Raw genomic sequence first — 14,413 nt, 5'->3', positions numbered from 1 at the left:
TAGACGCTTAATAACGGATTTGGTGATTTTTGGCATTTTTCTCAGTTAGTCACTGAACAGGTACCATGATAATTCTATATTATTTTGTGTTCAGTCTATGTTACCGCAGGGAATTCAAAGAAATGAAGTAGTTGTTACAAAACGGTTTGATAAGGTGTAGTTAATAAAACTTGAAAATTGTTAATACTTCTGAAAGCGAAAATTAAAAACAGTGTAACACTATTTTTAATTTAAATAATCCGCTTAGATATCAATAGAGACGCTGTAAAAATAAAACTTCATTTGTGAGCGGAAGTCTCATCAACGCTTGCGCTTGCAGGAAAGGAGCAAAAAATTAAACAGATTTCATTTAAATTTTAATTTGTTGCTGTTTTCAACCCATATCTCGCAGAGAGCTTCATGAATTTTAATGCTAAATTCTGTGTTGTGCCACAGAAATTTTTTATTCTAAAAAGTTAAAACACACCATACATGTGTTTCTTTTCCAGAATAGCATTTTCGAAAACGATTAGAATTTCAAATTTTAAATTCTCACTTCCTGAGGCGGGCTACCATGGAGCCAAAAAATCACTTCTATGGCGACGCTATGATTTTTCTATTGACGTCATTGAAAGCATTTTCATCAGAAGAGAAAGTTAAATTGTACTCAATCATAGAGAACTCGGCTGGGAAAACTCTACTACCATTGTAGTCATAATCTTCTGTCAGAACTTGTTATACATGACTAATGAATCATAAATCTCGTTTCAAATAATCAATCTCAGCTCTTGTTTTCCGATCTATCAAACTAAAACAATGAAAATAGACAATACACTGTATAAGTGTCATAAATCAAGATGCACATCCAAGTTATTTATGAACAAGGTTGAGTTAAATAAGAACAGTTTTTCGGAGGAATTGTTGGTCTGTATTTAAAAACGTTTACATTTACCTCGACTTTATCTGTTTTTATGATGATAATAATTTGTACATCACACTGTTTGTTGATGAGTTACATATAAAATATATCCAGTGCTTACGTGGAATATTATTATATTTTAAGTTGAAACATCTTTCATTTATTCTATCAGTTAACAGCAAACGATCAGGGATAAATAAGTGATAACATGTGGTTTCCGTTTTTTTCCCACGATGACATCAGTTTCAATTCCGATTTTAGTTTTAGGTTCTAAAGTTCTGACTTCGGGATTTGATAATCAAATTTGATGACGCAAAAGCATTTGAAAAACACAAAATTTGAGAAAAAACAAATTTCTTGATTTCAGTACAATTTGATTACAGTGAATGTGTTTTTTTTCCAAAACCACGTTTTGACTAGAGCCAACTTTTATAAACAATTTTCACTTGAAATAATGTATGGAGCAAATTCAAAAAATACATAACATAGTTTAAAGCATACAAGGTAACAATTATTTCGAGTTTATGAAAATACACGTCATTGATGGAATTAACCAAGCAAACATACGCGAATCAAAAAAATAGTTCCGAAATTAGCCGAGTTGTTGTGGAAGTAATCTTTGGGAAATTTAAAACCTCCGTTCCCATGAAGTTAAACTCGATTCTGAGAAATTAACTAGACCCAAAAATTTTTTTTCAATCGTGTGACCACTATAATTCTTTCATGTAGTTTTGTTATAACAAATATCTAGATTGCGATCTTGTGGAAAAAAAATACAATTGCTCTCTTGCCATTATATTAAGTTTGTAAAATCAAATATTTGAAGAGTAATATGAGCAGAATCCGATTTTTATTAGAAAATTATTTTTGATTAGTACCGTAATGGGATTGTGTTTTTACTAGAACTGTTTGTGTAACGCATTTTTAATGATTCTTTCAAAATAAATTGCGATTGGTTTTTTTTTAAGTGTTTGGGATTTTTTCAAAAACAAAAATTTTCAAAAGGATCTTCAAATTTTCAAGTCGTCCGTAAATCTGTATTTCAGCTGAACAGCCGTGAGAATTCTGTTTATAATACGAAAAGCTAAAATTTATTTTGTTCAACAGAACACAGCTAGAATGCGGTCAGTGGTTATTGGAAGATTATCAAAAAAAATTCTTACAGCATTGCGTAAAAAATAGGGGCCATAAAAAATTATTAATTTAACCACGTTCGGTAGAAAAATATCACATGACACTGCTGAATAATACTTGAAAGATCCCAATGCTACAAGAAAACATATTATTCTCTGTAAAAACAAAAAAAAGATAACCGTTGAACAAAATTTTAAGGGGTCTGGATATATGGATTACTACGGTGAGTCATTAAATTAGTATTGAGAAAAGTAACGGATAACTTTTGTTCAATTAAATGACAATTTCAATTTGTATCTTATAAAATCAATACTGAACAATAGGTAGTTATTGTTAACTATTAACTATCTCTGAATAGTACGTTTTCTTGACATGAGCGCCAATTTGTTTTGTTATTTTTGAGACGTATTAGATAAATTTTTTAAAGTCTAGGAAATATGATAAAGAAATGGAGAAAAATCTAAACAGGTAAAATAGTTGCTCATGAATAAAGTATTGCACAGCGAGCAAAACTAGCAAAAATATAAATTTTTCAAATATTCTATTACTGCTCAATAATGAGCTAAACGTTTGAAACTCTATTCGGTTTGAAAACTTATTTATTTGCAGATTTACAGATCAACCTAATTTCTGTTCTAGATCATCATTTTGAAAAATGTGTTAAACATGTCAATTCAATTGTACCACAAAATTAAATATTTCATACAGTCAGTTTAATGACATAGCTCTGGTTCTAGTCATTCAATCATTAATCAGATAATTTGGAATTTTTGAATAATTATCGTGTTCAATCTGTGATTACAAATCTTGTTTTTCCGCTTTTCTTGAAAACATCAATTATGGTTTTAGTGCCCATATTTTGAAGAAATGTGTATTTCGGTTTCACCCACACAAAAATTGTATGACTATAACGGTTTGCGAAATTCCGGCAAAAATTGTATGATTTCTCGTAACAAATATGGAAAAATGTATTCTACTTATAAAAACTAATCAGATAAATATAAAGTAGGGAAAGCCAGGATTGAAAAGTGTGGGAAAAAAATTAATGAAATAAAAATTAGAAACTCAGTAATATACAACAAGTTTCGGTGGGGGGGGGGGGGGGGGTTATTTGAAAATATGAAAATAATATACAGTAACCGGTAAGTGTGTATTATTCCCCCGCCATTTTAAAAGTTGATTTTTAGCTTGAAAATAAAAAGGTGTGGAATGTTTTTGTATTTTTAGGCTTAGGAAACACTATTCCATATTTTAATTGAAACGGATAAATCAATGGAAATTCGATTAATCTCTAAAATGGCGAGTACTCATTTAACAGAACACATAGTTTCTGAATTTTCAATAAATGTACTGAAAATTTACCGTTATATTCGGAAGAAAATAAATTTGTTTTTGCTCTACCAGCAAAAAGGATTTTCACCAATTATTAAGTTTTAACTTTTTTATTGCTTACATTGAACATTAACAAAAATGCCGTTCGAAGAGTTCCAAAACTTTTAATAATGGTTTGCGATTTATATTGTTTTCTACAAATACATTTGAGCAATATTATTTGGTGCAACTCAACTTTGAAATAAGTTTTCCTTATAATTCTGCACTAATAAGGTATAAACAAACTATTTATGAAAAATATTGTTTTCTAAATAGAGCTTGATTCGTGTTTTTTCTTGCTCTCAATCAAATATACCAAACATTTTTTGTTCAATTCTCAAGAGCTTTTTGTGTCTGTCAATATATCGAACGCCGGCGGTTTTTTGTGTGTGGGGCGTTCTGTGAAGCTTTCATTGACAATCTATAGTTCAACAACTCTTGTGCGTCTTTTCCTGCATACCAGTGTAAACATTCTTTGTACATTTTCTGATGAATTATATATACTATTATTTTGTTTTTCGTTAAATGATTCGTTTTGCATGAAAGATTACTTTGGGAAATTATTATTCAAAGGAAATATATAACAGATTGTTTGCCGTATGTCAGTGCCATTAATAATTGTCATAACGAGCAAAATGACAAGAGGGATTAAGTAGTCACGGCTCTGCCCTAGCAAACGTTACATCAATCCTTTGTTTTCCTCTAGTTGAGGAGAACTGGACAAGTCGCTTTTATTGTCTCATGTGAGAAATCAAGAATGAGAATGAAATTGCTATTTTATGACGTGTCATTATTTCTGTCTTTCAAGGCCGCTTGTGATAAACGAATAAACGTCAGTGATTTTAAATTGTATCTTGGTGACAACGTTTTCAACACATTAACGCATTGAAGATTGATTTCAAAACCACAAAAACTGGAGTCAGAAACTTGGACACTAACCGGAATATTGGTAAGATAGGAATGTGATGGGGGAAGGAAGTGGAGGTGGGCTGATTGGTGATTAATAGTTTTGCAAATTCAAGATAACATTTCATCTTGTCATTTTGATAATAAAACTTTGAAATCAACGATTTTTTTTTGGAAACATTGAAGTTTTTGTTCAGTAAAGGTTTTAAAAATTGTTAATTGAATTTAAACATTGTAGAGTATGGAACATGTAAGAATTTTCTAGTTTTTCAAAAGTTTTAATTTGTATGAGAGTGTTACCTTGTCAGAATGATGACTAAAACTTTAAAAACTAAATACAAACCAGATGGTTGTATCTAGATTTTTCGTCATTATCATTTGCTTTGAGTATATTTTTACAAAATCTCAGCTGGCGATACTCTATCTTTTTTCCCATTTTGAAATTGTTTCCTTTTCAAAAATATAAATGTTCGACTATTTCAAAATACACAGATTTTTTGTTCCTGAATCAATGGGTATCAAATTTTAGTCAATGAATATTTTAAATATTCAAAATTAGAATGTTTCACTATTCAGATATGGAAAATATTGAAAGTAAATGCAATAATTTATGCCACTCTCAAACATTTCCATTCTTAAAACTTATATCAAATCGCAAGATTTGGCGCTCGTTTGTATTGATACATTTTATGGCTTTTGAGCGTCATCTGATTTATACAAATCTAACACCTTTCATTAAATTTTCAATTTCCTATTTTCTATTTATAATTGAGTACATTTGAAGTGTGTATTTATCAATGGCTCTATCAATTTCCGGGCAGCGAGACTCTTTCTCCTACTCATTATGAAAACAGCCACTGTTTGGACAGCCACTATGATACATGAGACGTTTGGCCGGATTCAAAGAAATAGCTGAGATGATGGTAGGTGTCCAGCTGAGAATACCACTTTGTGTCGTCATTCGAACCATATATCTCCCTCCGTCCACTCGATACAATCTGTTCGAACGGCTCTTTGTGTTACACCCATTTTGCTTACTTGAGTATCTAGTGCCTTTCCACTAGATCGATCTGTTTAACAATGATTTTTTTTTGAAATAAAAAAAACACTTTGCGAAAAGTGTTCGGGTTGTTGAAGAAAAGTGGATAGGTGGAGGTAAGGGTACTCACTAGATTTTATCTGTTTGAAACGTAACTCATTCTGTCTTACAATGTCTCACAGTGTCTAGCAGAGGTCATTCCGTCATGTGTTCTTATAATTTTCTTGGTGTTTTTAATTTTGGGGATCGCCCCAAAGTTGTATTTTTGAGCATTATTGTAATTCAATTATTTGCTTTTGAAAATTGTGAAAGTTGAATCCCTGTATTATGGATGAGTTTATAAAAAACTTTCCGTACAAATTTTCATTAATTTTCAAATACTGCACATTTTTTGAAACTAGCAGTTTCATTATCACTCTTTAAAAATTTTAGGTTTGAGCCTTGCAACATGAAACATTAGTTGGTAGTGTTCAGTGGCGCTTCACCTGATAGCGCGTAACGCAAACTATTTTGTTGATAACCAAACCATGATTTGTGATATCTTGAAACATCGTCTCTATATTCACATCTTGAAAATTCATAAACGTATGTAAGTCGTAGTTTACAGTATAACATTCAAAGATTTCTTGAGAATAATTTCTTAGTCAATGTTAATCTTGAACTTGATAGAATCACCGTTGAAATCGCGGAAAAAAGGTAGATCCTGTATTTGGAGCATTATAGGTCCTAGTACGTACGATATTCAAACATTTATGCGCATCAGCTCTTGTCGTTTTGCATTGGTTTTTGGTGTTATCAGCGGCAACAGTGTTGCACTTCGTTCTGCATATTTGTTTTAGTGATAAGTGATAACCCAAAAAATGTTGAGGCTATATGTTATTGTTCAACAAACAACCCCGTTCAGAGGTGTGTAACTGTATGTATTAGCGTAAAATTCAACCAATGGACGCACTCCTTCATCACCCGTCCTCCCTTTTCTTCGCGCGTAACGGAGTCAGATTGGAGGCAGAGGGTCAGTGAGTGGACCCTATTGCGGTAACCTTTTTCTCCCTCCCCGACAACCCGTCCTCGCGAGTCCATTCGGACAGTGCTAAGAAATTGGAGACGCAGACACAAAAGACTTGGTAGAGATGAATTAGCAGGCTGAAGAAAGGGAGAGGCTAAGAAGGAGAGAGAGTGCTCACTACTCGGATCGATCGTCTTCGTCGTAATGCTAATAAAACAGATGGGCCGTCGTCTTCGGGTTGGGACTATTTGTCTCCTCACCACCAAACAATATTTGTCTGATATTTGACTTTCACTACTTGTAATGGGCGTTTTCGCGCATTAAGTTATCACCTATCTCTCCCACGTTTCCCAACTTTTTTTCCTGAATTTTGAATATTTCATTTCGTCAAACTCACTTCTTGCGAAATTTGCGCCGCTTTTACAAGTGACTATTATAGATATCAATTGCGAAATGCTTACCTTAATTTAAAAAATTTCAAAATGTCATCCGCAACAAGTGGGATATCAGCATCTTGTTGAAGCCAACGACTTTACACTCATGAGAAACTCGTCTCCCTTTTTCTCATTTTTTCTTCAGAGCAATATGAACAAAAGATGCGATTTCTCACTTCTCCCATTTGTTTTCTCACTTTTTCACGACGGGTTTTTGTTTCATTTGAACTTGGTTTCAGATTTCAAGAACTAAGATTGATAAGGTTGAAAGCTTGTCTACTGAAAGTTCCCTTTTCTTTAAAACAGCAATACGAGTGAGCAAAATGTTATAATTTAGTTTAAATATTGACTGATCTTGACAAAATACGTCTTTCTTTCAAATCTCGAAAGTCCCTTTAAATGTTTTTTGTTTACGACAGAACATATGTCATTAAAATTCTTTTTAAATCTTCAATATAAATTGAACAACTAATTTCAATGATTTCCAAAACTTTCAATTAATCCGTTAACCATTTCAAGTACACATTGCCAATTTCGGAACGCTTATGCGGGTGACGACGTAGCGCATTTTCGTGTGTATGTGTGTATGTTGACGTCGTCGTTGTGCGCGCAGGGGGGCGAGGGCCAAGCATTTGCATACCATTTCGCCTTCAACCGCCCTCTACCACCAAACATACACACGCAAACGCATCAATCGCGGGAGTCTCGGGTACCCTACGTCTTTTTTCTCTTTTCTCTATTTCCTCGAAACCGCAGTGTGATCCCGCTCTGCCTTTTTTGGCCGTTTATTACCTCCTCTGGTGCCCCTTGCGCGTGTTTCCGTTTTTGTGCTGTCCGAAGGAGATTGCGATTTTCTATTTTATTCTCCTTTTTCTATTCTCTGGTTCAATCATTTTTCTTTCTGTTTTTGGTCAAATCCTAGATAACCAAATTGTCGCTATTAAAACGAAAAAAAAAACGGGCACCAGTCAAAAAAGAGACATCAAATTTCTTCTTCCTTCTGCTGAGCAAACCCAAACACTTTTTTCGTTTTCTTCAAATTTCCATCGATCAGTTTTATCTATATCTTCTCTATATATTTTTCAATTTGCTTCTCACATTTGAAGGATGAATTCACTTTATTTCAAGTTTATGTAGCATTTGCGTTGGAATTTTTTGGAGAGCAAAAAGAAAAGAACAGATGGGGAAACTGCCATCTGCCTCAATTTGCAGCAGATGCTTTTAGGTACTGTTCAGGCGAAACATGTCGTTTTTCATGTTTAGAATTTGTATAATCGTTTTTTTTTGTTTTTGTTGAAGACTTAAGGAAGAAATTTGAATAAAATAGTAGCTTTAGGTGTTATTTGAATAATTATCAAAACCTCCTTTAAATTTTTGGCACTCCACAAAACTTTTGTTTCAAACAACACTACACCTTATAATTTAAAACGTAACATAAACTATTCGGAACACACAAAGCCGAAAAGTTCTCAATTTTTTTAATTGCGTTCCCAAATTTTCTTTCAGAAATTAAACTGAAACAATCAGTATCAATTGACAATAAATTGCCAACTTGTCAGTTTTATATTACATACTCTCAAAATATCTAACCTGAATTTGAAAAAAAAACATGGCATAAAAAAAATTATAAAGCGGTGCTACTTTTTTTTTATGAATTGGAAACTTTTAATCCCCAGCTGATTTGGTTGTCATTTCTTTCTTTTTTAGTACATTATTATATTTCTATTCATTCGAGAAAAACATTTTGAACTCCGCTTACTAATAAAATGAAAACCTAAAAACTGTACTTCCTATTCATAATTTGTAAAATCTATCTGCTTGCAGTACTCCTACATAATAAGATATACTTGTTGACCTGTTCAATGACGTATTGAACGCGTTTTAGTTTTTGCTCTGAACAAATAAAGCTTTCCCTAAAATGCTCCTCAAAATAAGTCCGCAAGGAATTAGTGCAAGACTAGAAGGATGCAAGATAAATATTAAAAAATACAGTTTAACCCTAAAATACAGTTTAACCCTAAATTAACCCTAAAATTTTTAATTTTTCCACATCACTCAAAACCAATTAAATGACACAATAAAAACTTGATGAACGGATATAACCTGTCTCTTCCTCTCACCTTTTCCTATTCAATTTCTTCTTCAGTACTCTCCTTCTACTCATCAACTACCGCATTAACTTGTCACGTCTCAATTTTCCGCGTGAATTATCGTCAATCGATCCGATCCAACCGATGTGATTGAAAGAGGGCATTCCTACGTTCATTCACATATCCGCCCTCAAAAACTGGTATCGTGGCCCCTGAATAACTTTGCTCTTTCTGCGTTTCATATGGCATCTGTGTCACAAGTCCGCCTCTTTCCGTTGCCGGCAGGGCGTACACCCTTTTAAATTTGTTCGGATGCGGAGCAGTAGAAGCGAAATTCGGTGTATGCGTATGTGATGCGGATGCTACGAACACCAAACCAAATGCAATTTGTGCGCGCCTTACTGCTCTTTTCTCATTTCGTTGGCCCCTTCCTATTTGATGAAAAGAGAGGAAAGATCCGAGTTTTTTTTTGCCTCGAGGCAAGCTTTTTGGCAATAGTAATTTGAAGAAGTAGGTTCAGTAACTCACACGAGCTCTCAGAGCTTCTCGTCTCGTCTCAAGAGTTTTTCTCTTAGCCGGGGAATGTATTTGAATAAGAGATTTGTTTTGACCATCTATACATTCACAAACTATTCTCTATTACGTTACTGCTTTTGCACAACAACTTTAGAATTGTTGAATTAACAGTAATTGCTTTTCAAAAGTAAAGTGAGAACAAAGAAATTGGTTAACTTGTTCAAAACGTTCATTTTTTACTTAGTTTAATTTAAATCTTTGTTTATTTATTTCTGTTATACGGTCAAATGTTTCTAGACGAAATTCAAATTATAAGTTCCACATTCTCAACGAACATATGTTTTAAAAGTTTATTGAAAATTAAAACTTTTGATATTCACAATTCAGTTAAATTTAAATTTCATTATTTTCCGACAAAGTAAATTTTCAGCAAGAAAGTTTGTATATGTTTCAAAAGTTGCCCTTCTATGTTTACAATCAGTGATAATCACGAGACCAGGGATATATAAAACGGAAGCAGTCCTAAACGAGGTCATCATCTGGGAGGCGCATACTAGGCGCAACTTGCCCTCTCCCGTCCCGGGGTGTTATCTGATTCCGTTTCCTTTGTTTTGTTTCACTTTCGATCCTATAACTCTCTCTCCCTTTTCTGCATCCTGAGAAGATGTTACCTTTCCCATGATGATCCTCAAACATCACTACGCTCCATTCTGTCTGGCGCAGAAGTGCTTCTTCTAATTTCATGGAGGGTCATCTAGGCTGGCAGGACGCAAAGGTTTCGACACGAAATTTGTTGAGGGCAAGAAAAGAAAAAGCCGAGATAGGGAGAGTCGGAGAGAGACAAGACACCCGTGGCTTGCTTGCCCATCTCATTACGCACTGCGGTCGGGAGGGTCCACTCGCGGAGGGCTTTACCCTCTTCGTCGGCTCTCTTTAATTTATCCGCTTACCCTCTACTGCTACCCTTTTCGACTTACTTGACCAGTCACCCCTAACGTCCCGTTACTTTCTTCTCCTTGCTGTTGAGTAATACTTTCTTTCCCAGTCTGTTTTCTCCTTTTTTCTCGTTTTTTAATCAACACATACACAGATAGACACACGGCGAGGAGAGAATAGTTTTTATAGCTTTTTGCTGTCTTCATCAATATCTCAAACTCTTATTTTTCTTCATTTTCTCCTTTTTCTCACCAATGCTGTAAATACCATTTTGTCTTTTCTCGGGTTCACCGTTTGTATCGTTTTACTCGTTTTACTCCACCTCTTTCAATTCTCCAATTGTTATATTCCCTATTCTGTCATTGTACCACTACCAATCCAAATTTACGATAACCCCCTTTTCTTTTAGAACCCTTTTGCCGTACACCGCCATTTCCTCTGTTTTCATTTTGCCGTTCCACTCAACCTTTTCCTCCTCCACCACAACACCAATTGCTTTTTCAGGGGTAAAGAGAGTTTCCAAAGAGATGCCGGTCAGGTGATTACACCAACAAGACAATATGATTCTGAAACTCAATTTCTGCCTGTCGACTTACTCGGTCCTCATTCTCCTATCCTTATCTACACAAGCTTTCGCCGCAAATCAAGCAAAAACGAAAGTGGTCCCTTCGTCAACTATTTCTACGAAAAGCTTGAAAAATGGAATATCTGAAGTAAGTTATTATATAAATTTATCATAATGTTACAATACGATACTACGAAATTCATTCACCAGCGCACTTTTTGTTTGCGCAAAGCAGGCTCGAATCTGAAGCGCGGCAAATGCGCACCAAAATATTTGCATTATTCAAACAGATATAATGGGCGATGGAGCGCGCGTAACATAAATAATAATATTAATAATAATAACGAATAATATTTATTTAAATAATATAATAATAATATTGGCAATATGAATAATTTGAAACTTTTGCAGCAGGTCGAAGGAAGTGCAAACATTCCCGGCAGGTTAGCAGACATCGAAGTCAATGGATCCGGCTACCCAACCGACGACGAAGACGGTGATGATGTCCATGGGTCAGGTGGGTATTTTGAATTGTTCTTGACAACTGTGAGAAATCCTGTTAGAAAAGCGTTAGTCCAGATGCAAATTTAATTGTGTGCGCCGCTTGCAGTTTTCAATCTGTGACAGACAAATTTGAAAACCTTTTTTAGGCAAGCCGCCATCTTCAGCTACCACAAAATCGGACAAGGTTACATCTCCAAGCCATGCTGTTGTGACTGCAAAGCCGACAACGGTACCTACTACTACAGCGGTTTGTGTCGGCTTTTTCTTTTGATGTGTTTTACCGCAATCTTTCATTCTTCAGAGCTTCAAGCCTCCTGTTCAGCCCAAGCCTAAGCCAGCGGCAAACGACAAGGAGATCAAGGTCGAGGAGGACGAGGACGATGATGAAGATGAGGATGAAGATGATGAGGATGATGAAGAAGATTTTGCTGATGAGAATATTCATAATGATGAAGATTTCTTCACAACTACTACTACAACAACGTATCGACCTATTGTTGTAGCTACCACCTCGTATGTTTTTCATTTGAACAAAAAACAAAACTATTCTAATGCCCTCCAGGGCCCAGGATTTATGCATCTAGAAATGTATTAATTATCTTGTCAATCAACAAATCCCCGAAAACATCTAGCAGCCAATTTAATTTTCAATTTTCCAGAACGCCAAGGTCAGCAGCCACAAATCCACCTCGACAGCAGCCACCAATGGTCACATCAACCATCTCATCTGGACCATTCTCGCCATTCCATGAGACACTGGCAAATGGCTTCTATGCAGGTATGTGTGAAGCAAAACTCATTTCAATTAATTTTGCATTGGGACCTTTGATCGTCCGGAGTGTAACTATCATTAGTGGGAGCAGATGCAAATGTACATAAATCGCCCGGTCAGTGTGATGGCGTCGGCGAATGATTTGTTGCGAGATGATAAATTGATGTCTTCTCGTCAATCGAAGGCAACACGGTTGCATTCAATATATTCGGCCACTGTATTCCGGGGGAATATGCTGCCTCAAGCCTATCCGTTCCGTCTGTTCCGGATGGGCAAATATACACAAAAATATGAGACTTGCATAAAAGTATGCATACTTTTTGCATTCCGGACACTCATCCCGTCCATTTTTCGCGACCAGTCTATCAATCAATGTGTACAGCTCGAGGATGTGCTAGTTTGTTGTCGAGCTGTTTCTTAATGACAGATGGCGTGGCCTCTTCTTCGTCTTCTTGTGCTTGTGTCACAGAATGGGGACCCCTTCGTATGAATGATGCACCACCACACATACTCTTCTTTCCCCCATGTGTCTAATTATTCCTGGTGGGAAGACGATGAGAGCTCTTCTTTCTTATTGAAAGAAACCAACAAGTATTGGTGAATGACACGCCAGAAATTATATTATTGAAAACGGAGAGATGATGATGATGATGAGGATCAAGATGGGTCCAAATTATATATGAGTGCCACTGAACGAGACACTTCTCAAGTTTTCTATTTTGGCGCAAAAATGTAGGAAGAGATGTTTAGTTTTTTTCTTTCCACAACACTTGCTTTGAACAAACTTTTTTGTGTTTACTGCCTTTTGTGAGGAAGTACAGATGCCTTGAAATGGGTTTTTAAAGAAAACATAGACCCCTTATGACGCGTGTCTCAAAATGTGGGGAAAGACGAATTGTTCAGTAAAGTTGACATCTCTTCTCAAAACTTGCTATGCTTTCTTCTTTTGTGGTTATCAAAATCTGAGCAGCATCCCACATCTAACAAAGGAGCCCCAGCTCTATTCTCTTGAGAAAAAGGGCCTGAGGTTCGGGATGGTGGGACGGAAGCCGCTGAAGAAAGAAGGAAGGCAAGGTCAAGGGTCGCATTTTGTGCATATTTGATTTTATGACACTGAGTGGAGGAAGTGTCTGTGAGGAAAAGGGGAACCTTTTGAATGAAAGGTTTTGAGAGAAGATGACGGTTTTGAAAGGATTTAGTGAGTTGGAAAGGAAAACTAAAATTTTTTTTCACTTAGTTACAAAATTAAACTCTTATTGAAATTATTCACTACCAAGAAAGTTCAATTTAGGACAATGCAATATTTCTTACATGCATCGCATTACTGATATTATATGTTGTCCTTACGGGTTGAGATCATAAAAATATGTTTGGAATAAAGCACAAAGCTTATTTATTTTTTAGTAACGAAAAGATTTAAAGTTGTAGAATTATCTATTTTAATTTGATTTAATTTGATATTTTCAGCTATTGCCGGAGGTGTTCTCGTTGCGGTGATTACAGCCATTCTACTCGTGCTCTTTGTAGTCTTTCGAATCAGGAAAAAAGATGAAGGGTCATACGCATTGGATGAACCCAAGCAAGCAAGACCATATGCCTCGTATGGTTATACCAAAGCATCGACAAAAGAATTTTACGCGTAATCTCTACTGTCATTTGTTCAAAATCTTCTATCACTCAATCACCTTTCAAATCATTTTTATGATTCTGTTCTCAGACTTCATTCCAATCTGCCATACCTTTCAATTTGTTTTTTTCCCACTCCCATTTTTTTCAAACCCTCCCCCCCCCCGCCTTCCTTTCGTAAAGGTCATTACTCTCTGTTCTACTCGTGATAATTTGATAATATAAACTGATCTGACTCCATGGTGCCAAATATTTGAATATAATCTTTTGTAGACCCACTTAGGGGTAGGGATGCATGTATCTTTGACTCAATTTATACTATACTCCCTTGTTACTATAATGTGCTCATATTATCCTATTCTAGAAATTTCCACCTAATTTCCAAAATCCCTCAACACTCTCACGCGGTTTCTCTGGTTTCTGATGGCACTTATCTGCTAGAGTTTTTTGTTTCAAAACTTGCCTCTTGAAATTTGTACTTTTTCTTGTTTTATCCGTTTACCTTTTTCTTTCCAATAACATCTTCTGTAACAATTTGAGATGCTCACATATTTTATGTATTCAAATTTATAAATATAAAAATATTACATTAATGTTCCAAAACAATATAAATAAA

The 14,413-nt window shown here is 35.2% G+C and overlaps 1 protein-coding gene and 10 non-coding genes across 12 annotated transcripts; 5 read left to right on the top strand and 6 right to left on the bottom strand.

The window, feature by feature from the left end:
• Positions 1 to 6,336: 6,336 nt before the first annotated feature.
• M79.14 lies at positions 6,337 to 6,464 on the bottom strand. Its single transcript, NR_072009.1, has one exon. It is a non-coding gene; the product is annotated as an Unclassified non-coding RNA M79.14 (non-coding RNA).
• Positions 6,379 to 6,506, top strand: M79.11. The gene has a single exon (NR_072008.1). It is a non-coding gene; the product is annotated as an Unclassified non-coding RNA M79.11 (non-coding RNA).
• Positions 6,507 to 7,417: 911 nt separating this feature from the next.
• M79.12 lies at positions 7,418 to 7,502 on the bottom strand. The gene has a single exon (NR_072007.1). It is a non-coding gene; the product is annotated as an Unclassified non-coding RNA M79.12 (non-coding RNA).
• Positions 7,503 to 9,084: 1,582 nt separating this feature from the next.
• M79.8 lies at positions 9,085 to 9,277 on the top strand. Its single transcript, NR_072006.1, has one exon. It is a non-coding gene; the product is annotated as an Unclassified non-coding RNA M79.8 (non-coding RNA).
• Positions 9,113 to 9,362, bottom strand: F57C7.12. The gene has a single exon (NR_072005.2). It is a non-coding gene; the product is annotated as an Unclassified non-coding RNA F57C7.12 (non-coding RNA).
• A 532-nt stretch (positions 9,363 to 9,894) lies between these two features.
• Positions 9,895 to 10,024, top strand: F57C7.14. The gene has a single exon (NR_072004.1). It is a non-coding gene; the product is annotated as an Unclassified non-coding RNA F57C7.14 (non-coding RNA).
• Positions 9,924 to 10,054, bottom strand: F57C7.7. Its single transcript, NR_072003.1, has one exon. It is a non-coding gene; the product is annotated as an Unclassified non-coding RNA F57C7.7 (non-coding RNA).
• A 120-nt stretch (positions 10,055 to 10,174) lies between these two features.
• On the top strand, positions 10,175 to 10,392 carry F57C7.8. The gene has a single exon (NR_072002.1). It is a non-coding gene; the product is annotated as an Unclassified non-coding RNA F57C7.8 (non-coding RNA).
• Positions 10,393 to 10,834: 442 nt separating this feature from the next.
• On the top strand, positions 10,835 to 14,399 carry sdn-1. Of its 2 annotated transcripts, none has more exons than NM_171972.7 (6): positions 10,835 to 11,043; positions 11,307 to 11,412; positions 11,546 to 11,646; positions 11,701 to 11,912; positions 12,059 to 12,177; positions 13,639 to 14,399. In NM_171972.7, exons 1-6 carry the CDS (start codon positions 10,891 to 10,893, stop codon positions 13,812 to 13,814), a joined length of 867 nt encoding a protein of 288 aa, NP_741894.1. In that variant the 5' UTR covers positions 10,835 to 10,890; the 3' UTR covers positions 13,815 to 14,399. The 2 variants fall into 2 exon arrangements, with proteins under 2 accessions (NP_741894.1, NP_741893.1); NM_171769.7 differs by having other exon boundaries at positions 11,310 to 11,412; positions 13,639 to 14,384.
• Positions 12,583 to 12,722, bottom strand: F57C7.9. The gene has a single exon (NR_072001.1). It is a non-coding gene; the product is annotated as an Unclassified non-coding RNA F57C7.9 (non-coding RNA).
• F57C7.10 lies at positions 12,797 to 13,017 on the bottom strand. Its single transcript, NR_072000.2, has one exon. It is a non-coding gene; the product is annotated as an Unclassified non-coding RNA F57C7.10 (non-coding RNA).
• Positions 14,400 to 14,413: the final 14 nt, after the last annotated feature.

Source organism: Caenorhabditis elegans, chromosome X (assembly GCF_000002985.6).
Source record: "Caenorhabditis elegans chromosome X".
NCBI classification, from domain to species: Eukaryota; Metazoa; Nematoda; class Chromadorea; order Rhabditida; family Rhabditidae; genus Caenorhabditis; species Caenorhabditis elegans.
This window is presented reverse-complemented; position numbering and strand designations above follow the sequence as displayed.

Excerpts from the sequence above, each read along its gene's own strand:
- sdn-1 (NM_171972.7), top strand. The coding sequence starts at position 10,891 with ATGATTCTGAAACTCAATTTCTGCCTGTCGACTTACTCGGTCCTCATT. Across the intron at positions 11,647-11,700 it reads CGGTACCTACTACTACAGCG|AGCTTCAAGCCTCCTGTTCA; the intron begins GTTTGTGTCGGC and ends TTCATTCTTCAG. Across the intron at positions 11,913-12,058 it reads ATTGTTGTAGCTACCACCTC|AACGCCAAGGTCAGCAGCCA; the intron begins GTATGTTTTTCA and ends TCAATTTTCCAG.